Source organism: Lutjanus erythropterus, chromosome 14 (genome assembly GCF_056507025.1).
Source record: "Lutjanus erythropterus isolate fLutEry1 chromosome 14, fLutEry1.hap2, whole genome shotgun sequence".
Lineage (NCBI taxonomy): Eukaryota > Metazoa > Chordata > Actinopteri > Lutjaniformes > Lutjanidae > Lutjanus > Lutjanus erythropterus.
In genome coordinates, this window is record NC_139330.1 from 32,503,854 (window position 1) to 32,530,970 (window position 27,117).

Sequence of the window (27,117 nt, forward strand, 5' to 3'; positions counted from 1 at the left end):
TTTTGTTTCCATCTTTCTTTATTTAGACATTGCTAATATCCTTGTTACATTTCCTTTAATTATCCTTCTTCCTTTCTTTCTACTTTCTATCCTTTTCCTTTACTGTCTTCCCTTCTTCCTTTCTTTTTTAGTTAGTTTGTTTTCTTTTTATAGTCCTTACCAATTTCCTTGTTGTATTTTCTGTCACCTTCACCTTGTTGACTTTACTTCAAGAATTTCCTTGTTTTCTACACTTACGTTATTCTTTCACTATTTTTTCTTCTTTAACTAATCTAAAACTAAGATATGCAGATTTCACAGAACAGCAAACCCAAATTCTCCTCTTCCACAGAACATACACAGTTTACCACTGGAACGTCCTGCTACCACCTTCACTTGTAATATAGTTATTTTTTCCAATGTGGTGTTGGGACTTTTATTTTCTTAAGGAAGGAAATCCATTATCCTCACACTCCTGATGGAGGAGGTGATTTAAGACCTGTCTGTTCTGTGCTTTTATTGTTTTATTATGCCTGTTTGTGAAAGAGAAAGTGTGTGTTAATGGGTCTGAGGTTACATAAGATGCAAGTAGAGACTTGCTCGACATACATTACAGCAGGGTGGCACCGAGAGGGCACGTTTAATCATACACACACATACAGCAATCAGATAACCATCAAGATGTTATTGTCTGTGCTGGGTTGGAGATCATCTGTGTGTGTGTATGTGTGTGTGTGTGTGTGTGTGTGTGTGTGTGTGTGTGTGTGTGTGTGTGTGTGTGTGTGTGTGTGTGTGTGTGTGAGCAGTGGGAAACCAGTATCTGTACATTTGTAATTACACTCAGGAAATGTTTATTCATGTTTGATTGGGTGGGACCAGCCGGGACTCTGGGTACATTTAAACAAACTATTTCGACATCCTGTTTAAAGTCGCTTTCAGGAGGAGCAGAGAGAGGGGGGAGGAGGAGGAGGGGTGAGAGAGAGAAAACTCTAGCTGAGGTGGGCCGCCGGCCACTTATGTAAGAGCCGATCCGGAGGCCCCTTTAAACTGATACTGGAGAGGAAAAAAGAAGCCTGAGGTTGGCTCTGAAAACATGGGAGTGTGAATGTAGTCAGATCTGCTTCCAGCTGCTGTGGGTGAACAGCTGGATTAACTTTGATGAATTGAGGTCAAACTAATCAGTTAGAGGCGATGTTGAAATTTATGTGAGTGGGATGAGAAACCGAAAGAGACACGGCTACTTAAAGGACCGCTACACAGTCTCACTCTCATTTTGTCAAATACAGAAAGTGTAAGTCACCCCAATTGTGCCTGTGGCCTGTAGTGCTGTTTATCCATCTAGAATTGGTGTGAGAAGCAGAGTTTCAGAGCAGAGTCAGCCATAGAGATGTCTGCCTTCTCTCCAATATAATGGGACTAAATGGCACTTGGCTTGTGGTGCTCAAAATAACAAAAAAATACATTTGAAAAATTAAAAACCAGTGTCTCTTTCCAGAAATCCTGACTCAGTTACTCAAGATAATCCACAGACCTTGTTGTGAGCAGTTTCATGTTAGGGACTACTTTTTTTCTGCAGTAGAATCTACTGTCATAAATTAGTATTGTAGAATCTGCCTGAACTACTTTCTTTCTACTAGAAAGAAAATGATCCTAATGAGTTTCATGCAGAAAGGTATATGGATTCTAAATTTGGGAGAAGGAGAAACTGGTGTCGGACCAGCGCTCTGTGTCGGCAGATACTTTGAGCTGAGGCACTGGAATCTGTCTCAGAAGAGAAAACGTCTGATTGGTGCATCCCTAGTCGTTCGTCACAAGAAAAAAAAAATCAATTTACAACCCAGAGTTATTGCAAAAGTCTCTCAAAACTCTCCATGTTCACATAAAGGTAGTAAGAGAACTTTCCCAGTCATTCCAGTTAAAGTTGCTGACCAGTTGCCGGTAAATTGTATGGTTGTGAATGTAAAGCAGTAACCTTCAAGAGGCCTTTGGTTTCTAACTGCAGCTGGGTGTTGTTAGGCACGACATGAAGCACACAACAACAAAAACTTTATTGTTAATATTTAATGATTTCTTCGCCAAGCAATGTAGTTCTTCAGCGACATTATGGTTGCCGAGCAACACACACACGTCACTTTGTCAGCTTGCCAGCGATGTAATTTTTTGTTACAGTGTAGAGCGACCAAGCTACAAAAATGATGTTTATGACAATTGTTCAAGATAACCAGAGAAAAGTCAGCATAATAGGCTACAAATCAAACCATGCAAGCTAGCTAAAGTTACGATGTTAACTTACTGTAGATGGTTGGTGTAGTTTGTTGGATGGAGATCAAAGACCAGTGGATTGGGCTGCAGCAATGAGTGGTATCCTGGCTGCTCAATCATAAATCCAACTCTTTGGCTCTCTTTGTTTCTTTCACCGGTTGTTCATTGATGTGCCAGTCAAGCCCCGCACGTAGGCCAGCATAACTGCTTAAACAATAAGGTTCACCTTTCCTGTTATTTTACAGTGACATTAAGGAAAATCTGGTTTGGCTCCATTTTGGTGGTTGTTTTTAAGTCAGTAGGCACATGGTTCTATGCTTACCAGGTCTGAAAAACGCAACGGTCCCGACATCGCTACAATATTTTTCCACTTATATTATGTTATATAATTGAATTCAGTGTAAAGACGAGACAGTTCATGTTCAAATTGATTAACTTTATTGTTTTTTGTAAATATACACTCATTCTGATTATTATGTCTACAACATATTTAGAAAAAGCTGTGATATGTCACAATACTCATAAAGCATTTGGGAACTGAGGACAGTAATTGTTGAACTTTTGAGAGTGAAATTCTTTCTCGTTCTTGTTTGATATACAACTTCAGGTGCTCAGCAGTACGGGGTCTTTGTTGTTGTATTTTGTGCTTCATAATGTGCCACACATTTTCAGTGGGAGACAAGTCTGGACTGCAGGCAGGACAGTATGAAGCCATGCTGTTTGAACACGTGCACAATGTGTCTTGACATTGCCTCACTAAAGTAAGCAAAACCATCATCTGGATGGCTCCGAAACCTGCATGTACCTAACAGCATTAACTGTGTCTTCATAGATGTGACAGTTACCCATGATGCCGTGGGCATTAACACACCCCTCATACCATCATAGGGGCTGGCTTTTGAACTTAGCAGGTGTAACAATATGGATGGTCCTTTTCCTCTTTGTCCTGGAGGACACTTTTCCACTTTGCATCAGTCCATCTCAGATGAGCTCAGGTCCAGAGAAGTCTGCTGTGTTTCTGGATGTTGTTGATATATGTTTTTCTCTTTGGTAGAGTCTCAACTTGTATTTGTAGCTACAGTGACAAACTGTGTTTACTGACAGCTGTTTTCCAAAGTGTTCCTGAGCCCATGTAGTATCCTTTATACAATGACGTGGGTTTTTAAATGCAGTATTTAATGCAGTGCTGCCTGAGGGGTCGTGGTTTTCAGTCTTGAACCTTAAACACAGAGATTTCTCCAGATTCTAGATGGAGAAATAATTTCTGTAAAGTGGTGAACTTCGTGCCATCCATGCTACTGTCACCTCTTACCAATTAACCTGTTTATCAGTCTGAACATTAAATATGTTGTCTTTGTACTGTTTTCAGTTGAATAGAGGTCAAAAAGTTTTTTGCAAATCATTGGATTTTGTTTTTAATTGTGTTTTGCACAATGCCCCAGCTTTTTTGGATTTAGGGTTATAATACTGATGTAAGCAGTCAAAAGGTGCAGGAGTATTTTAGAATGACGTAGAGCATGGCTTAGCCAATCATAATCAAGTCTGTTTTATGGCATGCATTAAAACACACATCCATTCAATTCTATGTGGCTTGATGCACACCAGTTGTGTCAGCATACACCACTTAAATAATGCCCCAACTCTCCAGAAAAACAACAGTTTGATCAAATTTGATCCTGGCTTTGCTTCATGACGGCTTTTTGTACCCTGATTTTTTTTGTTGCTTTGATGTGTCTAAAAATGTGCTACCAGCATCAACACAACGTGTGTGTGTTGCACCTAGAGTCCCTTTTTATTAGCCAGAAAGTTTTCCATCTACTTGTTTGATCCATAAATGGTTTCATCATTGAATTTCCAGAAATGTACACATACTGTGATGAAAAAGCGTCTTACATGGCTCATCCTCATACTGTACAGATGTGTTTTTCTTTTTTGATTTATGTTACATTCACCCTTGTTTTTTTTTTATCACGCTAAGGCTGCTTTTCGCGGCTTACGAGAACCTGATTGCAAATGACGCTATGAAACAGATAAGAGGAAGTCGGGGTTATGACTTATTAGGCCCCGTACCATTCTTAACCTCCGTTTTTATTGTTTTCATCAGAGGAAAGCAGGAAGACAGTGCATGGTTACAGGAATATTTTTCCATCCATGACAATTCAAAGAAACCAGACTTTTTAGTCAGAAAGTCTTAATAATGCTTGGTTAACTGGAACTAGGCCTCTTTGTGAAACACCTCTTCCTCGCAGTTATGTGTCATTTCTGATGAAAACCTGATTTTATTTTCAGATGTGGTCAAGATCCTGTAATTTCCTATCAAACACTTTGACTTAGATCAAGGGGTACAAAAAATTTTGGGGGGGGGGGGGGGGTGTCACCTACACACAGCGGAGCAGCAGTGCAGCGAGAGTTGTGCAACCGTCTCTAGCCTGGTTTAGATTAAAATAAAACTTAAAGTACACCAACTATACCTCTGTAATAAAAACACACAGGGACTGATTTAACCATTAAAAGACATGTAGAGGCCAAATCATTTTCTAGCATGTAGGTCAGCTTATATGGCACTGCATGGCGGGACACCAAGAGGGCACTTTATCACATTTTAGGCACTTTTGCACTGTTTTTTCAATCATGGGGACAACAGGCAGATAACCTACCAGTCAGCTGCTTAATTTTAGAAATGTTTTTTTTTTTTTTATGGACCAATAAGGGTCATGTGTTTTTTTTCCTATTAAGTAACTTTAAGTAATCATGGTTTTGAGTCATGGATCTTATCATTTTGTGGATCACCAAAAAGGAGCTATAGGGTTGGGGTTGAATGCATAATATTAAAGTTCTGCTGCTAGGAGTCTCTCACATTAAAGCATTGACAATGACAGTTTGATGACATTGTGAAGAGGGGTGGGATCATAGGAGTTGAAATCTACAACCAAAAACTGAGAGGGCTACAACAAAATCCATTTTCACAACGTTGTTGTAAATGATGAATAAATCACATTGTATCTTTGTTGTCTTCATTGTTAAACAGCCAACAGTGCAGAGGAAAATCTATCTGACGTGGCAGAGATCATGTTCGCAGACGAGGTAGCGATAAAGGTTTCATCATGTTACAGTCAGTCATGTTTGCTCACTTCCTTCCTCACGCTCTGATGTATCCCACATTTTTCTGGAAGTGATCGCAACAAGAGGCCAGTAGGAAACGCACTGACACCTTAAATAAATTACAGATTACTCTGGGTTTGGTCATTGCTGGGAACATTTGGGATCATCTAAGCACACAAGCCAACAAAATATATAACATAAGTCTTGCACTTGCCAATATTTTAATGCAAAAATGTTACATATCAAGCTTTAAATTGGTTTAAGAATGCTGAACTTTGGCTCTGATGTCGCTGCCTCTCTCACTGTGTAGTCACATATCGATTAAAAAAACAAAACAAATAAAAGTAAAATCTTTATACAATCTATGGTACCACTCTCTTGTCTTGCTCGATGTCCTGATTTATTTCTGTGATGACAAGCATGCTCAGTTTCCCAGTTACACCACTGAAAATTCGCAAAGTCACAGCCTACAGGATTCACTCCCTCTCCTCTAACCCAGTCATCATGCTTCATATTAGAACATAGAACTGTCTTGTCTGTTATTTCACTGCAGCTCTGCCTCCAGATTCAGAGAATTATTACTTTCAAAAAATAAGAGCATCAGTAAACCTGTATTTAACATTACGGCTAAATTATACCTTAAAAACTAGTTATTACCCAGAATTCCCTTGAAAATGTGCTTCTTTTCTCCAGTGGTGGAAAGAGTTCTGAAAATCTGCACTCAAGTACAAGTACTGTTACACTGCTAAAATATTACTCAATTACAAGTAAAAGTACTGGAGTTAGAAATATACTTCAATATTCATCTCAAAAACTACTCGGAGTATTAGTTACCATTTTAACCACTGACGTTTAATCAGTCACCTCAAGCAAAGTAGGGCTGCAAACTTTGTGCATTTTCCTGAAAAATAATTCAGAACAAAAACACTAACAATCGATTGATCATTAATAATTTATAAGATACAGAATGCTTATGTTTTTTCTCATTTTTAGTTTTTCCTTTTTTTTTTTGTCATTTTTTCTCATTTTAAATCTAAGTTTAAGTTTCCTTTTTCAACAAAATTATGTCAGATGATGTGCAAATACTGCTATGACTATTGATTAAATATCCATGAATACATTTTTAATTGGTTAAATTCTTAACTGCGATTAATTGATTAATGATCATTAATGATGCTGAATGATGCTGCTGTATTTTTATTTTGTTTTTTTGTTTCTATGTCATTGTTTTCATTGGCACATTTATCAGATAGCCATATTAGCTACTTAAATGCAGATAAAATGTTCAAATTGTACTCAGTACTCAATTATGATTATGACTAATTTAGAATATGATAAGTAGATGACATAGTGTTATGCATAACCCCCCCAAAAAACTACTTAATACTTAGTAACTTGAGTATTTGTTAGTTACTTCTACCCCTGTTTGTCTCATTTCCAGTATAATTTTATCCTTAGTCCGTATGGATCATGAACCAATCATGTTCCATTACACCACTGGTTTACATGGACACTTGGTGGAGAACCTGACTGGTGCACCTCATTTGGTGAAATTGCGCGTCTTCTTTGCCGTTGTTTTCATCGACAGCTCTCACGAGTGGTGGAGCAGGCAGAATTAAAGGGAGATCACTGGCGTGTGTACATCTCATTATGGTTCTCTACGGTCGTGGAAATTGTTGTCGTGCATGTGCACGCAGTTCCACAATTTACAAAACAGAAGCATGCATACACACAACTTCATAAATCTGATGAAATGAATGTACAGGCATGTTTTTGTCACTCATGCTACTAAAAATCAGTCACTGAGCAAACGTATGTAGTTACCTTTTATCTACACAGAATCCACACTTCCTGTGTCTGAGGTTCAGCCTTTGTGAAGGTCTCCAAATCCTCCTATACACCTCACAGCACGGTGTCTTCCTTAAATATACTGTAAACACACTGAGGCTTCAGATCTGTGAACACATGACACAGTGAGAAATGCATACACGCACATACATACGTATATATATGTATATAAAGTCCATTCATAACAGCTAACGGTGTGAACCCTGAGGGCTCACACAATGGCTCAGAGGGACTGACCCTGGTTTCTTATATATGGAGCTGTTTATATCACAACCCCCCCACCTTCACCCCCAACACACACACAAATACATTCTCTCTCTCTCTCTCTCTGCCCCTCTCTCTCTCTTATTTCCTATATGAAGAAAGGGAGCTGGAATTCAGGAAGGGGGCCATTTTCAGTACCAAGAGAATAGAGCTCAGAGGGCGCGGTATAGAGTGTGTTTTTGAGTGTGCGTTTCACAGGAAGGGGTCCTGTGGGAGTGGAGACAATTAATGTTAGTCACATATCCATGTATTTTGTTTTTTATGGTGTCAAACATTGCTTGTCACATGTCCATAAGCAATTTAGTTCTCGGCATTCTCAGCCTGTTAAAATATTGTTTAAGAAATTCCAGTTAATTAGAGAATATTTATGATGAGATAAGTTGGAGATCATTTCAGCAGTTTATGCCTGGCAGAGATCATGCGATCAGACGTGTGTGTACATGACCAAAAGGGCTGGAGTTTGTCTGAAGCTTATCTTACATAATACCTGACCCATCCACCTTAAATTGTTTGTGCACATTTATGACCTTATGTTAAAGGACGTATACATAACATACACCAACTGCTTACTCCTCGCTTCTCAAAACCCGCCAGTAAGGACCTCAAGTCATCAGCAACTGCTAGACTAAAAACAAGGCTTAGCTTCTAGCAGTGTTTCGGGAGTAATTAGTTTTCTGTAAATAATGACAAAATAAATGTAATTCTAATCTGTAAATGAGAAAAATGTGTAATTAAATTACAGTGACTAATTGAAATGTTGTTGATTATAAAGGGGTTACAGCCAAATTTTCTTATCAGGTTACTTGGCAGAGATCTGCACTCCACTGAGTGACCGCTTCTAGTTTATTTTTGAAATGAGTCAGTAAAGTTTGAAAATGTCTTAAACAGTGAAAAAGGCCTATCAAAATGTACCTGAGTCTAAACATTATGTAATGAATGAATGAAATAAATGATCAGTTCATAAATGATCACTTATTAATACAGGATTTGGAAATAGAAACAACTCGTCTTCCTGTAAAATGTTCCATTCATAAATTTATAACATCACTAGTAACACTTTATAATAAATATACTGTGTAATTAATTAACATTACTTCATGCAGTAATAAGTATTAACTAACAGTTAACTAATGTGTCTAGTAAGTATTTACTAATGGTATTCATGTTAACTAAGGTAGTAATTTATACATTATTTGATGGTTTGTAAAGAAGCTATCAACATTAGTTAATACAGTAATAAGCATTAACTAGTTAATTAATAGAATAATAAGCATCAAGTAACTGTTAACAAATGTGTCTTGGTCACGCTTGGTAACAAGTTTTCTTAATATATCCATTTTAGAACTTTTCAAAACAAAGGACTGACATATGTTTTATATTTTCTTAACATTTCCACCACTATATATTAAATGCCAAGTGAGTGACTCTCTCATCCTGTCTGTTTCTCCAGGACCGGTTGTTCTTCGTGATGGAGTACGTTAACGGGGGCGACCTGATGTTTCAGATACAGCGATCGCGGAAGTTCGACGAGGCACGATCTCGTTTTTACGCGGCTGAAGTCACATCCGCTCTGATGTTCCTGCACCAGCATGGAGTCATATACAGGTAACCATGCTAACAGCGTTAGCATCAGATCTTACAAAATATGTGGACTCCACATTTATATTCATGTGATTTTTTTGATTGTGTGTGTGATTGGATGGGATTTTTTCTTGACGTTCTGAGTTACTAAATTAAAGTGTGTGTAACTCTAGTCTGCTGCACTTTTACACTGAACTTTAACTTTAACTCTATTCCTTAAATCTTTTGACATACTATGAAGCATGAACATTATGCTTATTTGATTTAGTGCTTCCAGCTGGGATATATGCATCTCCATTACAGGGCATATAAGCGTAGTCCTGGAAAAAGGAAAATAAACATTAAGTGCCACTTCGCAGCATTAATGAAGAGGATGTCTGTCTCTGTCTGTATGTACGTATGTCTGTTCTTTTCTGAATAGCTGTTTGAATTGACTTCACACTTGATAGATGTATTGCTGAGGACTCAAGGAAGTGCAGTGTTGAGGGTGAACTCTTGAGATGCATGGAACATATTTATTAGTAGTGTGTTACTACCGCCAGAAGTACACTCAGTGTAGTGTATTGTGAGGGGACACCTATTAAAGGTCCAGTGCTTCAGATTTAGGGGGAATTATTGGCAGAATGTGGCAGAAATTTAATATAATATTCATAGGTATGCTTTCATTAGTTGTATAATCACCTGAAAATACGAATCATTGAGTTTTCGTCACTTTAGAATGAGCAGTTCCTATCTACAAAGGCCGTTTGTCCTCTTCTACAGTATCCCAAATGGACACTGTAGGTTCTTCCTACACATTTGGAAGGGGAGGGCGAGGCGAGGTGCTTGCAGTCTGTGAACTCACCACTAGATGCCACTTAGACTGGTCCTGAAGGGCATGGCATCCTGGGTACAGCTCGCTTTCAATTCAAGTACAGATGAAGAAAAAGAGACAAAAAGGATCACAATGTTATATTGTGGCAAAATTACAATTTTTATGAGCTGAACTCAAACATTTCATGCATCGGCGACTTTCTGATTGAAAGCATTTGTTCCCTGAAATAGTCTGGTCCCAAGTAGCTAGCTGCTAGCAATGACAGCAGCAAGTTGATTACCTCACGTTCGCTATGAAGTTTAATGTTATTTTTGCATCTCTTCCAAACAGGCACATTTTGAACAGGTACTGCAGTGGTATTGTAAACTAAAGGGCTCCTTTCAGCAGTTTACATGGGACTTGAACCCATCTATCATCCTTATCCTTTGAAATGCTATAGGACATGAATGTACTGCTTACTTGGCCTTGATCTTCCAGCTGATAAACTTATCTATCACAACATTATATGTTCTATACATCTTGAATAAGAAGCTGTCATTGGTCTTGTGGTTGTTCTGACCAACATCGATCACTTCCCTTCTTTCCTGAGGCGTAATGGGGTTTTAAAATGTGTCCTTTCATATCCTTTCATGTCCTAACTTATGTGTCCTGGTTTGTCCGGTCAATGACGTATAGTTTGGCTTCACAGACCAACTGACTATGATGTGTGATCTTTGTCGCTCTATTGCTTAACCTGAAACTTGCTTGACAGCTTTTAAGTTGGCTTTGATCATCATCATCGGTTAGCTGTCATAAACTGTCTGACCAGAACTAAAGCAAAACTGCTGTGTTATCTCTGCAGCTGATGCATTTACCAAATAACTTTGAGACAACAAACACCACACTAAAATCTACCTGAGAAACATGATTTAAACAGTGTTGTTGATGTCTCATGTGATTCTCAAAAAAAAAAAAAAAACGAATAATACTTAGATAACTGTGTAGGCTATAGTTTTTGTAATAACCTCACACTTTGTGCTGCATGTTTTCCATCACAGAGTTGTGGCCTAATAAGTAGCTATCTAACTATTTTTAATTGAGGACAAAGAAATTTATCTTTTTTAATAGCTGTGTATGCAGATTTTTGTATAACTTGTGATTTTGTCGACCTCAAGGCAAACAAAGTCTTGGGTATCCCCTGTGATTTGTGGCGTTCCCCTAAAGGGCGCCTGGACCCCAGGTTGGGAACCAATGATATTGAGTATCTTAGTGCCTAAACCTAACCAAATTATTTTGGTTTAATTTTTTATGTTAACCAGAGGGGTTGTACTACAAAGTGAGATTAATGGGTTAGCGAGGTATATTGAGTCTCAGTTTTTCAGTGTCACAGAGGTGTTTCTCTTTTTAATGTGGCTAGATCTCCATGGTAACTGATGCTGAGCTCATTACCTGGTCAGGAGCAGTTTATGTTCCTGATTAAATTGGCTATGAAAAGTTGATTTGGCCAAAAACTGAAGTGATCTCCTTCATCATGGGACAGTGTCAGACTGACAGCATTACATTTGCCAGCATTCTTCTTCTCCTGCCTTATTTGCAGCAACAGTGTTGCTTTTTGCTGTCATACTTTCCATAGCTCTCAGTTATAGCAACTTCTTTCATCTTTACTGAAGTTGTCGGCTGTCGCTTCACTATGTCCGGGAAAAGAGTCAAATGACACACTAAACTTAGAGTCTGAAGAAGAAAGCCTGAGTTAACAAAGCTAGTTGATAATCATCGTCGTAATACCTGTTATCTCTCACTGGGGTTTTTAGGTTTTGTCGAGCCAGCTCATGCAGAGAAAGCCCTGGCTGTGCTGAGCTTTCTTCGTAGTGCAGCCCTCAGGTGTTCAATGTCATGTGACTTAGGTAACATACTGAAGGTCCGGTAAGCTTGTCACGGCTGGCACCTGTCATATATGTTGTTTTGGAAGTCAGTGGCATTTGACCTTTGCTCTGTCATTTAGGTATGAAGACATGCTGGAACAGACTATTAGGAGATTCCTTTTCAGTGTACTCACAGATAGATGCAGCCATCATCTCTCATGCAGCAGAGAGTGCTGTCTTTTTGTGTAACCGTATGAATGTGGTTGGACTTGAAAATGACCACTTCCAGGTGACGTGGTTAGTAACACTTTGTTATGCTGAGATTAAAGAGGTCAAACCTGCTGTTGGTTCAGGAAATTGAGCAACAGAAGAATCGCTAATCCGAACACAAAGTGATGTTTATTGTTGGCTGTTCACAGAGTATTCTTTTGTTCAGTCATGATGAAAAATACTCTTTTCAGATTAAATATTTTCTATAGTTATGAAACTCAAACTTGTTGACCCTGGAAGTGCTGTTTCGCTCTGCAGGTCAAGATTACCTCACTGTCCTCCTGCTTCAGGTACTATTATCTGTCTGTGTTGGACTCCTCAGTCATAATATCATTGTCAACCAATACCAAACACGCAGCTGGTCCCACAAAAGCAACACGCCGCTCATATCATAACACCATTGTGATGGACAGAGGCTTGGTGCAGGTTTAGCGTGATTGCTCCCAGAAATAGCTGCAATGGAAGAAGTCGGTTCTTCTTTCCGGTGTTTTCTCTTCATGAATCCGAGGTTTGATTTGGTGTTTAGATTTTCTCCTCATGCAATGTGTGTGGGTGTGTATGTGTGTGTGTGTGTGTGTGTGTGTGTGTGTGTGTGTGTGTGTGTGTAGATGTGTTTGTTCATGCTGTGCCATCTGTGCCACGTCAGGACAGTGAGGTCACCTATTTTCCCCCTGGGCTGTAGTGCTGTTTATCCATCTAGATTTTTTAGTGTGAGTTGCAGAATTTTGGACATAGGGACTGGGACTAAAAGGCACTCGGCTTGTGGTGCTCAAAGCACCAACAAATACATCTGGAAAAATTCAAAAGTCATGACCCGGTAACTCAAGATAATTCATAGACTTAACCTGTTTACCTGTGCAATGTCCAAAAAAGGTGTTTTCCACTACTTCCCCAGTCTTTTGATGCTCCTGTGCCAAAAGTTTTGCTTACATCACGTTCAGAACCAGCACACATTTACAAAAATAAATGCAGTTAATGAGGTAAAATATTAATTATGTTGCTTTTGTACTATTTTCAATTAAGTTTATGTCAAATAGGGTTTGGCGACATGCTAAAGTTTTCCAGTCTGAGTACTTTAACTTGTACTTAAGTACGCATTCCACTATGTATTCTACTATAGTTGCTTTTAAAATCATAGTTGAGTACTGAGTATCAGTCCCTCCAGGATTTTGCAGTTTTTTTTTTAGGCGGGACTGTTTTGGTCTAAAATGACAATGAAAAATTCTAACAACATATACTTTATTTAGAAATAAATAATTATGAATTAAAAAAACACATATACTGTCAACCAATTTATCAGTCATGCTCTAGTCTTGCCACAGAGAAGCAGTACAGTCATAACTCTTTTTGTTTTTTCTTCAGGCGACTGGTCAAATTTTTAAAGTTTAGGGTGGCCAGTCAGATATGGTGGTTGAGGGTGTGTGTGTGTTTACTGTTGTGGCTCATCGTTATCTGTGTACCTGCTTTTAACAGTCATGAATATACAAAACAAAGGCATGAAACGCTCACACACTCACTGACGCACTGTCATCAGATCAGGAAGTGATCCAACATGAATAGTGTATTGTTATGTGTGATGTGTCAGAAATTAAAGGTCAGTGAACATGACAGACGGTGGTCCCTACAGCGAGAACATGTGAGCTCCAAAAACAAAGGCAGACATGGTGACGGGAATTCATCTGTTAAAATAAAACAGAAAACTGGTTCTATTGCTGCATACCAGCTTTGACTGTGAATCTGTTTCTACAGCACCCTATTTACCCCAGAGGGTTTAATAAAGTCTCATTTAGTTTTGTCTGATTAGAAAATTGCTAGGTAAGTTTTTTGTTTATTTGTTTTGGCCTTCAGACAGCAAGAAAAACGACTGACATCAGCTGACTCAGCAACTTGCACAACGCCAGTCAATGACTGTCAATCTGAGGCTCATGTCTCCACAAGAACTGTTCATCCCCTTTAATCCAGCTGGTGGAACGAAACCAAACTCCAGTGTTTCGCAAGTTCTCTTTGGCTTCAAGTAAATATGACAGTTACAGCTCTTTCACTGAACCGCTTCCTAACGTACACTCATTTTCAGGTTAACAGAACGGCCCTGGATTTTTGAGGCCACTCCCGATATTCGGGAGTTTTTTTTTATTTTTTTATTTTACAGTTCAATAAACCTCCTTGTTCAGTGATGACATCAGGGCTGTGGAACAGTAAACTTTCACAGATATTTCTAATAGTTATAAATAACTATGAAAAAAACACCAATACAATAATGTATTTGAATATATTAAACCTAAATGATCAAATATACATAAAATGCTGTTGATAAAACAAAAAAAAACAACAATCTGCATTATGTTCTATTAAAAAATAAATATTTTCATACAGGCGCGTATCAGACAATATATATACTAGGACTGTATGATCCCAATATGATCAGAGTGCAATATTACAAAAGTGCAATAACCAAATTTCAGAACCAGAACTAAATTGCATTTTTTGAAAAAAGATAAAATGCATGCAAAAGCAGAATTAAAATGAGGTACTGTAGTGCTGTAGAGATGTCTTGGCCTAAAAATCTTGTTCTCCAGATGAGATAAAGCATGTTTATTTAGTACAAAACCCAACAAATATCACCTTTTTTCAGTATAAGTAAAAATTGTAATGCAAAACTTATTATTCCCACTAATCATATTGCTATCACAGTTGCAATTTCAGTCAAAATAACTGTAATATAACTTTTTTTTACCATAATGTACAGCCCTAATATACACCCATACTGATATAGCTTTGATAGGCCAATATGGAGCTGATAATATCAGTCAGCCAATATAAGGGTTATACTCTATTCAACAGTTTATTAGACATAGAAGTGATAGAGTCATAAATCTGTAATAAACATTGTGTTTTCTTTCTTTATCTATTATATATTATTACATATTGTGATGGATGTATGTGATGATCATTCCTGTGCTCAGTTATGTCTCATCAGTTCTTGCATCTGATTTGGGGTTGACACATGACACACATTAAAAATATGTATGAAAATGTAAAAAAAAAAATCCCTCCACAACACCACATTCTGACACCAAGACCATGTGGAATATCTGATTAGATGGCGAGAATTTATTTATTTTTTCTTTTACCAAGTTTTTATTAAATTTTCCATAAGGTTTGCAACTGTACATCTGTCACATGAAATACAGTGTACCAAGGCACTGAAGAAGAGGGGAACAACACACTGGAAAATTATAAAACTAATTAATATATAATACAAAAGTGCTTTTTCCCCTTCTATTGATGCATTCATCAAGTTACATTTAATTACATTATAGTTGTACTGATATAACTAAGACAAATCAGGGTACAGTTACAGCTACACCAAGCATACCTCTACAGTACTGACTACCTCCAACCTAACTCTTCCCCATGGGTCTCCCAAATTCTATTACACATTAATGCTATTTCATCTCTGTACAATGCATAGTTAACAAAAAATACATTTTTTTGCATTTTTATCAGATTTCTAGCTGCACTGAGTGCCACCTTCTAGGCTCCAGCATACACTGGCCTGCCCCGTTCATCCTCGCAACTGAGAGCCTCATAGTTAATATTTCTATTAAAGAGTGATTCCACTGATGAATAGAGAGAGCTTGCGGTGGTTGCTATCTGACAGCCAGCATCTTTTTTAGCAGCAGCACTTACTGATAGCCACAGCTGTCTTTGAGTGTGGTTAAAGTTCTGCCCTGATGGTGAGAATTCCTGTTGTCGGAATTGCTTAGAGACACCCTTATTATCAATAAGGAAATGTTCTCACTACATTGAAACAGTTAGTATGGGGACTAACATCATCACTGATGAATGCAATTGCGTTCACTGAATTCATGAGTCTCGGCTTTCCAATCAGACCCAATTTATGCAATTTTAGTTCTGCTTAGGGTCCCCAGTATGAAGGAATATTCAAAAACATTTGGCAAAAATAACACGTTTTCAGTATATTGCATGCAAACTGTGTGGGATTAGCATAAACTGGGCACGTCTGCAAAGTGGAGACTTTGGAAATTGCCGTGCCACTTTTTCACTCCCCCGAAGTTTAGCCAACTACCGGACCAGCTAACACGACGAGGTTGGTACCAAACTAGAAAGCCTCAGGTCAGGGGGGTCAAACTCATTTTAGTTAATGAGCCACATACAGCCCAATTTGATCTCAAGTGGGCCGGATCAGTAACACCATTGCATAATAACCTATGAATAACAACACCTCCAAATTGTTGCCTTTTTTAGTGTAAACAAGTACATTCTGTAAAAGCAGTTGATGAAGCATTCATGATGATGAACAGCCCTGAGAAAATAAGTTCAGTTTCAACAATGTCTCAGTTTTTCCACATTCAGTCAGCCCACTGTCATTACATGTGTGGTACAATATACAGATCACAGTGGAGCTACAGATGCAAACAACTTTGGAAGTGAACAAAGTTATAGTTTACTTCTGCACGATTTGAATAACTTGTCGAGATCCAGAAATTCTTTTGATTTTCCTTTCCTGCGTAGTAATGCTGCGTCATCACACAACAGCAACTAAAGTTAAAGCTGAGGAAGAAGGTGAAGTTATCCTGCCAATACAAATTTAAGATAGAAGTTTGATACAGATTATTTTCTACTGAAGGTGCTGATTGACAAATGACAAAGCGAGGGCACTGGGTCATCCAGACTGATAGTCAATAATAAGCTAATCTGCAACTGTATGGTGGAAGAGTATGAAAAAGTTGTCTTGATGTTTTATACTGATGAAACTTGTCATCATGTCATCTATTTCCTGCTCTCCGCTAACTTGATTAACATAAACTTCCTGCTCTATTAGCACAGTTTTTTGCACCACCCCAACTCCCCACAGCCTTGACTGTAAGTATTTTAAATTTGTAAAATTTAAATGTATAATATGCAACATTTTCCTTAAAAAAAAAAAAAGATTTATATAAAAATAATCCCTTTCGGTTGTCACTTATGACCTCTCTGTATCTGTAGAGACTCTGCCCTCTGCCTGTGTTTCCTTATCTTAATCATTAAATTGTTGTCCTCTGGACACTTCACCAACCTGAAATGTCGGTATTTGACATCCTGGTGTCTGTCTGCGTTTTTAAGCAAAAAAAAAAAGAAAAAAAAAGTCACACACTAATATTTCTTTGGACTGCCTTTAGTTTTGATTATTATTTCTGTCCAGAGTTGCATTAATTTTTCACCATGATCTTGTGTTGATGATGGGAGAGTCAAACCGCTGTGTAAAGTCTTCTCCAGCACATCCCAAAGATTCTCAGTGGGGTTAAAGTCTGGACTCTGTGGTGGACAATCCATGTGTGAAAATAATGTCTCATGCTCCCTGAACTCTTTCACAATCTGAGCCCGATGAATCCTGACATTGTTATCTTGGAATATGTCTGTGTCATCAGGGAAGAAACAATCGATTGATTTAAAAACCTGATCATTCAGTATATTCAGGCAGTGAACTGAACTGAACCTCGACCTGAACAACTGAAGCAACATCAGATCATAACACTGCCCCCACAGGCTTGTACAGTAGACACTAGGCATGATGGGAGCATCACTTCATCTGCTTCTCTTCTTACCCTGTTGCCCCCATCACTCTGGAACAGGGTAAATCTGGGCTCATCAGACCACATGACCTTTTTCCATCGCTCCACAGTCCAATCTTTATGCTCCCCAGCAAACTGAAGCCTTTTTTCTGATTATCCTCACTGATAAGTTATTTTCTTAAGACTACACAGCTGTTTAGTCCCAATCTCTTGAGTTCTCTTTACATTATGAGTGTGGAAATGCTCTCATTTCACTATTAAACATAGCCATGAGTTCTACTGTTGATTGTTTACGATCTGATTTCATCAACTGTTTAAGTGATCTCTGATCACGATCATTCGAGATTATTTTCCAACCACATTTCCTCCTTGAAGATGATGGTTGACCACCATCCTTCCAGGTTTTACTAATGTGTTGGACAGTTCTTAACCCAGTTTTAGTAGTTCCATCAGTCTCCTTAGTTGTTTCCTTTGCTTGATGCAGGACAATAATTTGACTCTTCTGAAACAGAGTAACATCTTTTCCACGACCACAGGATATGTCTTCTGACATGGTTGTTTAAGAAATGAGAAGCTGCTCACTGCATCAGTTAGAATTCAATAACTTGTTGTCAGCTGAAACATATTAATCACTGCAGAAATTATCCAATGGAAGGATCTTACCTGTTTGCTTAGTTTAAATCCAGGTGGTGACTTTTTTTTTTTTTTTTGGCCAGGCAGTGTATAAAGAGAGAAATATGACCATATATTCAAAACAGATGTTTAAAACAAAGAGCACAAATTCAGTATAGGATTGGATACAAATACGTGGGAAAAACTGAATTAAAACATAAAGACTATAGATGACTAGACTATAAATGGCATGAAACACAAACAAGATGTTACGTCCATTGCAGCCTGACACAGGGTCAAATCACTTGAAGCTTACATAACTTACCCCCCGAGGTTATAAACAGAGGATGTAAAATATGAATCAACAGTTTTTTCATCATCCTGTCTTGTTAGTTAGTTATTTTGGCTGCATGATCTCAGAGCAGCAAGTGTCCCGTCCTGCTGGTGCCTGCTGGACCGGGACTCATTGTTTCACACTGTTTGTGTCACAATGCGTTTATTAATGAAGGGAGGTCATAATCATAAAATTTCAGCTGTGTGAATGTGTGTGTGTGTTTCTTTGGGTTGGCACAAGTTAATCCAAATCAGCCATCGAGACTAGAGCCAAAAAGCTCTGAGCGTTATTGTTTGGTGTTTGTTTTTTATTGGTTTTGGCTGAATGACCGCGTCTTAAATTGATACTCCACCCAAAGTCTGTCTCTGAGTCAAAAACTCACCTCATGCAGACGTGAAATGTCAAAGGTGGCTGTAAAAATGTCTCTCATTACCAGAAATACCTCTAGCAGAGCCCAGCCTGTGTTTGCTAATAGTGATAAATAGTAAGAAGTAATATTTCTCAGATAATACCAAGCTGCTTCTTCTTCTTCTGTGTGCTTGATAACACTCTCACTTTTAAACTAAATGTATAGTACCAGGTGAAAAATCTGAGGCTTAAATTAGGTATTTATTTTCAAAATAAGTTTTTGTTTTAATGTGAAAAAGCAACTTGTTGCTGCATCTTGCTGTCACCTGTGCTGGATTATAGTGATCTTTTATACATGCTTACTTCGACTCAGTGTCTTCATATCATAGTTTGAATTCTGGGGGGGCTAAGGGAAGCTCAGCTCCCCTGAAAAGGACATGAGCTCCCCTGAAAGTTTACTTTGAAAAATTTGGGGGAGCTCATTTACAGTCAGATTATATTTTCTTGTCTCATATTTTGTTTTTCATTTTTTTCTTTATTAGTAGTTTAAAAAACACAAATTTGCAAAGCAATGTTCAGCATGTGATGTGTGATTCTTGAAGGGGTGTGAACGAAAAGCCAAAAAATATTGCTGTATCCCCTTACTGATTTTATGATTTATGTGATTTTGAAACAGTAGCCTTATGTTATTTAAAAAACTAATATTGTTTTTTACACTAACGCTGCAACTGACCATGCTGCTGCACACTTTCATGTATGCACATGCATGTGACAGTAGGGCCTCCCTGAAAGCCACTGTGTCACTCAAATCCTGCATCATATGGTTGATAGAACTTACTGTGCTTGTTTGAGGTTCATTACAAATTGTAAATATCTGACTCACCACTGTGAGTTACACTCTGTGGCCTGCTCTGGTCACCCGTATGCTCTTACATCTGTATATGTAAAGCAATTCTTGATCTACTTCTAAAATTCCTGTGTATCTTTATCATGCAGGAGAGTACCAGACAGTACTACTGGTGATTTCAGGACTCATTTATGCATTCTGTCCCAAATGTGTGCACTGAAATTGGAAAAAAGGCATTTGTGTATTCTGTGTGGAATATTTATTTATTTATTTATTTAGTCATGACATCAGTATAGAATACATTTTGTAAATATGCCGGAGTTAGAAATAATAGCAATTTGCGTCCCTGGGGAAGTAACACAAAACAAAACAAAACAAAACAAAAGACCACTACAATGCATAAAAAAAAACATCTGCACATGTGCAGAATGACTTGAAACACACAAAAAATATTGTTTAAACTACAATTTAAACAATAAGTTAAATTAGAGGCAGATGCCTTAGGATGTTTTTTTTACCCCATTTACACGCAAAATGGGATCTGTTTCTAGATACAGTGATTCTTGTACTGATTGCGTTTACACTAACACCGAACAATTAAAAAAAAAAAAAAATCTAATTGCAGCTATTTTGACTGACGTTGCAATTGTTGAAGATGTTTTCTTCAGTGTGTAGAGTCTGATGTGTAGGACAGGACATCTCTGCCTCACCACATTCATTCACTCAAAGGTTTTTTGACACACATTTTGCCTTTAACAAAAATTGCACATCCTGTGCTAGAAAGCCATATTGCAATTTTGATGACATTTCAGTTAATTGTTCAGCCCTGGTTTACACCTACTGAAGATCCAATCACAATGCAAACTAGACTACCTCCAGATGTGGACAGGTTGATCTGATCACGAAGCAATAACTTGTTTTTCCTTATCTGGATAACACATCTGGATACAGATCGCATTTTTATACCAGGTGTAAATGCTTCCTTTTTGTGTTGCAGTCCTTTAGTGTCTCTTAACTGAAAAAGAGGTTCTTAATCTAAATTGGACTTCCCTGGTTTGATAACGTTAAAAGGACAGTTCACTCAAATATCAAAAATACATATGCTTTACATATTTTTTTTTGGTGTGAGTTGCAGAGTCTTTCCAAAAATTGTGACCTAATTACTCAAAATAACGCACAGACCTTGTTGTGAATAGTTTTGTGTAGGAACTACTTTCTTTTTATTAGTAAGAAAGTAGTTTCAATAGGTTTTACTGCAGAGAGAAACTAGTTTCTACACAAAACTGCTCACAGCCATGGTCTGTGGATTATCTTGAGCAATCAGGTCTTGATTTCCGGAAAGAGACTTTGCTGTTAACTCAGCATCTCTCACCAAAACAGTATAGATGGATAAACCATCGCTTTAAAATTAAAAACATAAAACTTACTACTAGAAAATAGAGGCCAGGGTTTCCTTGGATTCATAACATTTATAAATTACAGTCAGTTTTAATCATGACTCAATTTCATAGCATAGTCATTTTCCAGTCCATTTATATCACACAAATATTGAAACGCACGCAACTGGAGTGTGTTTTTAAAAGTCTTGTGACATCGTTGGCTTGGTGTTGCTCACCTCCACAAAGAGTTTGTTTCCTCATGGAGGTTTAAGGCTCACACTGACTGCAGTTGGCCTTCACACACATTAAGATTAATGCTTCAGTCTTTCAACAATGTTTTCTCAGTCACGCTGTTTTGATAGTGAATATTACTCTGTCAGAGGCTGGCACACACACACACACACACTGCATGTTAATTCATGATGGCTGGGTGACTGAGCTACCTGATCCTCTCTCTCTCTCTCTCTCTCCTCTCTGTGTTTCTTGCTGTCTCGTCCCTGACCCACTTTGCTTACCAGAGGAAGATGAACAACAAGTGTTGTGGGAACATTACGTCCCGACTCTCTTCCCTCGCCACCCCCACCCACCTCTTCCTCACCCTTCCCTCCCCTCCGTCTCCCTCTCCTCGCCGCCCCATCGCTCCTCTGATGATCTTTTTTTTCTTCTCCCATCAGTCCCTCGTTGATGCTCCCATCCCCACAGCTCCCCATCGCAAAAAGAAAACGAACCATTTTGAAACAGTAGCACATGTTCTTGTTTTTCCTTTCTTTTCAACTTCGCTGAAGTCTGCAAGACCAAACAGAAGGTAATGTTTGGGTTTAATAGTGTTGACAGAGCAGGTTTGGACTGGTTGGAGGACAGATGCGTGTCTGGATAAACACACAAGTCTGCAAGACTTCACTAAAACTTCATCAGTATTGATGCATGTGTTAATACTAAGAATATAGATATAGGGCCTTGGAGAAATGATTTATAGTGCATGGCCTAATGTGCATGGTGCAAGTGCATTAGGGTATGTCCAGATGCACTTCTGCTGGTTAAAGAGCACATAATCTGGGTGTCAAGGTTTGCATTTAGTCTTGTAATTATTTCTCCACACTCACTGAGCTTAGTATCTCAGAATCGACCCTCCACTGGTTCAAGTCCTACCTCTCAGGGAGACATTTTAGAGTATCTTGGAGGGGGAAAGTGTCCAAATCACACAGCTTACCCGCAGGTGTTCCTCAAGGATCAGTGCTGAGCCCCCTTCTCCTCTCAGTATAAACCATTTCACCTGGTGCAAAAGATCCACTCCCACGGTTTCTCACACCATCGCTATGCTGATGATGCCCAGCTCTGCCTGTCGATCCCTCCTGAAGACCACACAGTCTCAGCTCATATCTTGTCATGCCTTGCCGATAGCTTAACATGGATGAAAGAACACTATCTTCAACTTAATCTCTCCGAGACTGAGCTCTCTGCCGCCGCGGCCACTCCCTCTAAACAACAGATTAGTAGCCAGCTCAATTCAACCCAGCTCATGCCTGCAAAGTCGGCTCAAAACTTGGGCGTCATGACTAACAACCAACTAACCTTCTAGGTCCACGTGACCTTGATTGCTCAGCCGTGTCAGTGTTCCCTGGACAACATGTACATATATCACGTGGTGACTACTGCAGCTTCTTTGTAGCAGGCCTCCACGCATGCATATTCAAACCTCTACAGATGATTCAGAATGCAGCTGATTTTCAACCAGCCCGAAACGGCACATACCACCACCCTGTTCAGATCGCTCCACTGGCTTCCAGTTGCTGCCCAGATCAAATTGAAAAAACCCTGACACTTGCTAACCAAACAGCGGTTAAAACAGCTCCCACCTACCTGAACTCCCTCACCCAGGTCCAAGCTCCCTCCTGCTCACTACACTCTGCCAGTGAAGCTGCCTGATTCAACCACCACAACAGGACCCTAAGTCGCTAGCTAGACTCTTCTCTTTTGTAGTTCTTGAGTGGTGGAATGAGTCACAGATCTGTTCTGTCAGCAGAGTCCCCCTCAGTCTAAAGACCCAGCTCTTTTGTGAACACCTCTGCACTTGATGAACTACAAAAAAATCTATTACAAAAATATGATGCATCCTATACACTCTATGTATTACCTCTTGTACTGCCTGTAGGCACCTACGTCCCATTCCCTTTTAAAGTCAGGTGGCATGCATTTGACGCATTGCTACTTAAATGACAGATCTGGAGAAGAGAATGCTTTCTGCTGAGAAAATGGAAATGGAAACAAACTCAGATGCTGAAATGACCCACAAAGAAATGCAGCTCAACAGTGACAGGGACATCATATAGACAGCACAGCAGCATTAGTCTCCAAACCACCTGACAGGAGGTTACAGATGTCTGTTACAGCCTGGTGCAAAGCTCATATTTGTCTCCTCTGAATGACAGGCATGTGGTCCTTGGCCCTCTGCCTCCACAGTCTCCCAATCCTCTGTCCCATCAGCAACTCCGTTTGACCGCATATGACCAAGTTTTTGTTGGACAGTCCCTTTCTGCTGCCTCGAGACAGCAGCGCACCAAACAATGCACCTCACCACATCTCATTATAAGGCCAACACACCCACAGGTGCAACCCACACGACGTGGGCACCGGGGCATAAAAATTACAACTGCGTAAGTCGAAACCAGCAATGACAGTTGTGCTGCGTTGAACGTTGCTTTGCAGCTAACATTTTTCACACCCACATCAGTGTTTAATGTTGTTTAAACACAAGCAGCTGTTCAACTTTGCTTTGAGAGCTTTGCCTCAATTAAAAATGAAAATTTGTGAAAATTAACTAATTAAGACTGCGAGTCTTATGAAGTGTCTGATGCCAGCTTGTTTTCTACAGACATATTATGGTCTGTACTCAAAGAATGAGGTTCCCTGTTTTTTGTTTGTAAGGGGTGACAAGACTCCGAAGAGACAAAGAAAGGGGGTGAAAGGTCACATCCAAACCAACTCATGCAAATTCCCCTAAAGATGTAGATCCAAGGCCAGATGTGCAAGAGGCATTTGACTGGATGATGACTGGGTGTTCTAGTTTTATTTATTTATTTATTACATATTTTTTATTCCATTTTACATTACAGACATGAACAGAATTCATTGGTAATGTTTTTTTTTTTTGTTTTCTGTTTTTTTTATTTTAATATATTCTCGAGTTTATTAGTATTTGTGTTCCCCTACCCTGATCTGCCTCTCATGCTGTGATTCCATGCAGATAAATATACAAGTAGCAACAGTGTGTGTGTATTTGAGCAGATGTGTGTTTGGGACATGTAGCCTTCTGTATAGAAGAGAGGATGGAGGAGAGAGACAGAGGGGTTAGTTGTCACAGTGCACAGGGGTTGCCGCTGAGGACGTAATGGAAAAATCACTCAAGATTAACATGAAACACAGGAAATGCTCTCAATTGAGCCTGATTGCCTTGTGTGTGTGTGTGTGTGTGTGTGTGTGTGTGTGTGTGTGTGTGTGTGTGTGTGTGTGTGTGTGTGCAGAGCTTCTGACAGTGCTGACAGAGCAGCTCCTGTTCATTGACAGATTTCTTAAGCATTATTTAAGTTTTTCTTATAAAAATGAAAAAAAAAGGTGACTCCCTGATTGTGGGAACATACTGTGACACTCATGTTAAATATCAGCTGGTTAAAAATAAAACCATCTGCAGCCAGTATCAGATAATTCAGAGAGAGATGGTGTTTGATCTATTTAATAGAGGAAGGTGATGGATGTTTTACTTCCTGTCAAAATGTCAGAAGTATCTGTATCTGTATTTTCCAGTAAAAGTAGAGCAACGGCTCAGCGTATCAACTGATACATCAACTGAACATGATGTTAGTATTTTGTCCTGTATGTAGTTGAGTTGGTCATTAAAGGGACAGTTCAGTTTTTTTGAAGTGGTGTTGTGTAAGATACTTATCCATAGTTAGTGTATTACCAACAGTAGGTAGAGAAGTTTGGAGAAGCGGCAGGATGTACTGAGTTCCACCCAAATAAATCTACATCTGTTTAAGTGTATGCTATACTTAGAATATTTTCACTGCATTACCTTGCTGTCAGAGAGTCTTTTTTGATGGGAAATCACATTACACAAGCCACATATCATTTTCTCCAAAGCAACCAAACTTCTTTAAAAAAAAAATGGTCATTTTGTCCTGCAGAACACAGGAGTTGCCGGTCTGCCGCTGCCTCGATCGCTTAGTTTGTTTGTGCTTTGTGTTTGTCGTCTGTGAATCTGATCCAACCCTTTACACAAAGGTCACATGGAAACACAAATAAACTAACAGATCGAGGCAGCAGTAGACCAGCAACTCCTCTCTCCTGTGAGGTTAAATTCCTGTTTTTGTCAATGGAGTCTGGTTACTGGGGCCGGGCCAATCCCCATCTACTGTAGGTAATACACTGACTATGGATAGGTACCTCATACAAGCTCACTCTAAAAAATCCTAACTATCCCTTTAACATTACTCTTTAGGACTAGATTAACTATCAGAGTCAACAAACCTTTTTTCTAATCCCTTAATATCTAACTTTCCCCATTTTATTTCCACTCAATGTAGATTTTCTTTATCAGGATTTCCCACCCTGTTCAATAAGGTTTTTGCAAAAACATGTTAAAACACTTTTTCCAGTTCAGGGTTGCAGAGGCATGGAACTTGTAGTCAAGCATGCTCTGAGCAAGAGGCAAGGGACGCAATGGACCAGCTGCCAATTTATAAGGGTCTTCCATGGCTTGTCCTGCCCAGAGATGTGTAGACATAGATGCAGAGATGTTTACTTTCTGATCGACGGTTTCTTTAGTTGCCCTTCTTAAATGCTGAAACATGTTCTTGGCATTTTCTACCCTATTCTAACACACCTGTAAGCATCTGTACTACTGTACTAAATGGAATTTACACTCGCCTGAACTCACATACTGTAAATGTATCTCCAAGGCAAAGTCTGAAAACAATATGTTTAGGACTAAATATTAAGTTTAAGATCGGCGCAAAATGAGCAGGCCACATCATGAGTTGATGAAAAAGGAAATATTTTTTAATCTAAAGTTTGTCTTGTTTTGAGATACAAAGAGAATTGTGTCTGGAAAAGAAAAACTCATATAATCCTGGAACGTACTGGTCATTCATCTTAATAAACCAGACCTGACATTTGTTGGTTCACAGCACAGAAACATTTTTTTCCCCCACTTCCAACTCAAGCGCTTTATTTATTCATTTACATTTGTAACACTTAACATCCATAACACTGTAACAGCAAGTAATCATATTAATAAGAAGACTGGAACATATTTGTGCAGAGAATCAAAGCATCAAAGCATAAAGAAAACTGATTAAATAATTCTGCAATAACTGGATGGATGATGTAACACCAAAAAGAAAGATTATCTATATTTTACCCATTTCCTGTTATGCAACATAGATTATTAGCCCTGGTTGACACGCTTCTCATACTACAAAACATCTTCACATAAATAAATATCATTCCATTAGTGCAGCTCAACACCTGCAGCCACTTAATATTGAATTTTCCTGCAGCGAGGTGACGTGTAATACAAAGATTAACGTCAGCAGCCATTTAAAATCATTCAAAAATGAATTAAATTCATATGCTATTTTTCTGCCCTCCTGCGGGCGTGCAATTCAGATTTAATGTGCTGCGAGTCGCCCGGAGGTGAGACATGCAAACAGGCAGCCACGGGGCCGCCAGTTTAATTTTTCATCTAGGGAAATACAGAAGAAGTGCTGCTCTTTCCTGCCTCAACATGAGGCCATCAGTGTGCCTTTTAGCAAGGCACGGTCTCCAGCTGCTCACCAGTACAAAACTGGGGTTGTTTTAAGAGTGATGAAAAGTTTAGATTTCATGCAGAGGTCACGCAAATAAAACAAAGCATAGTGCACCAAGGTGAAAAGCATTCACTTCTAGAGTGACGGTTGGACTTTTGTGAGCACAAAAACACCAAAACTCAGGACTGTTCATCATGTTCAGTATTTTTAGTCACCGTAGCCTGACCCAAACTTGAACCATTAAGTGAAAACCTGG

At 38.8% G+C, this 27,117-nt stretch overlaps 1 protein-coding gene across 1 annotated transcript in view; it reads left to right on the top strand.

The window, feature by feature from the left end:
• LOC146315752 (protein kinase C epsilon type-like) overlaps nucleotides 1-27,117 on the top strand; it is a 113,584-nt gene that overhangs the window by 77,721 nt on the left and 8,746 nt on the right. The window contains exon 11 of the mRNA XM_084735187.1: nucleotides 8,906-9,060. Within this exon, the coding sequence (XP_084591313.1) occupies nucleotides 8,906-9,060 (155 nt within the window). The remainder of the gene's footprint in view (nucleotides 1-8,905; nucleotides 9,061-27,117) is intronic.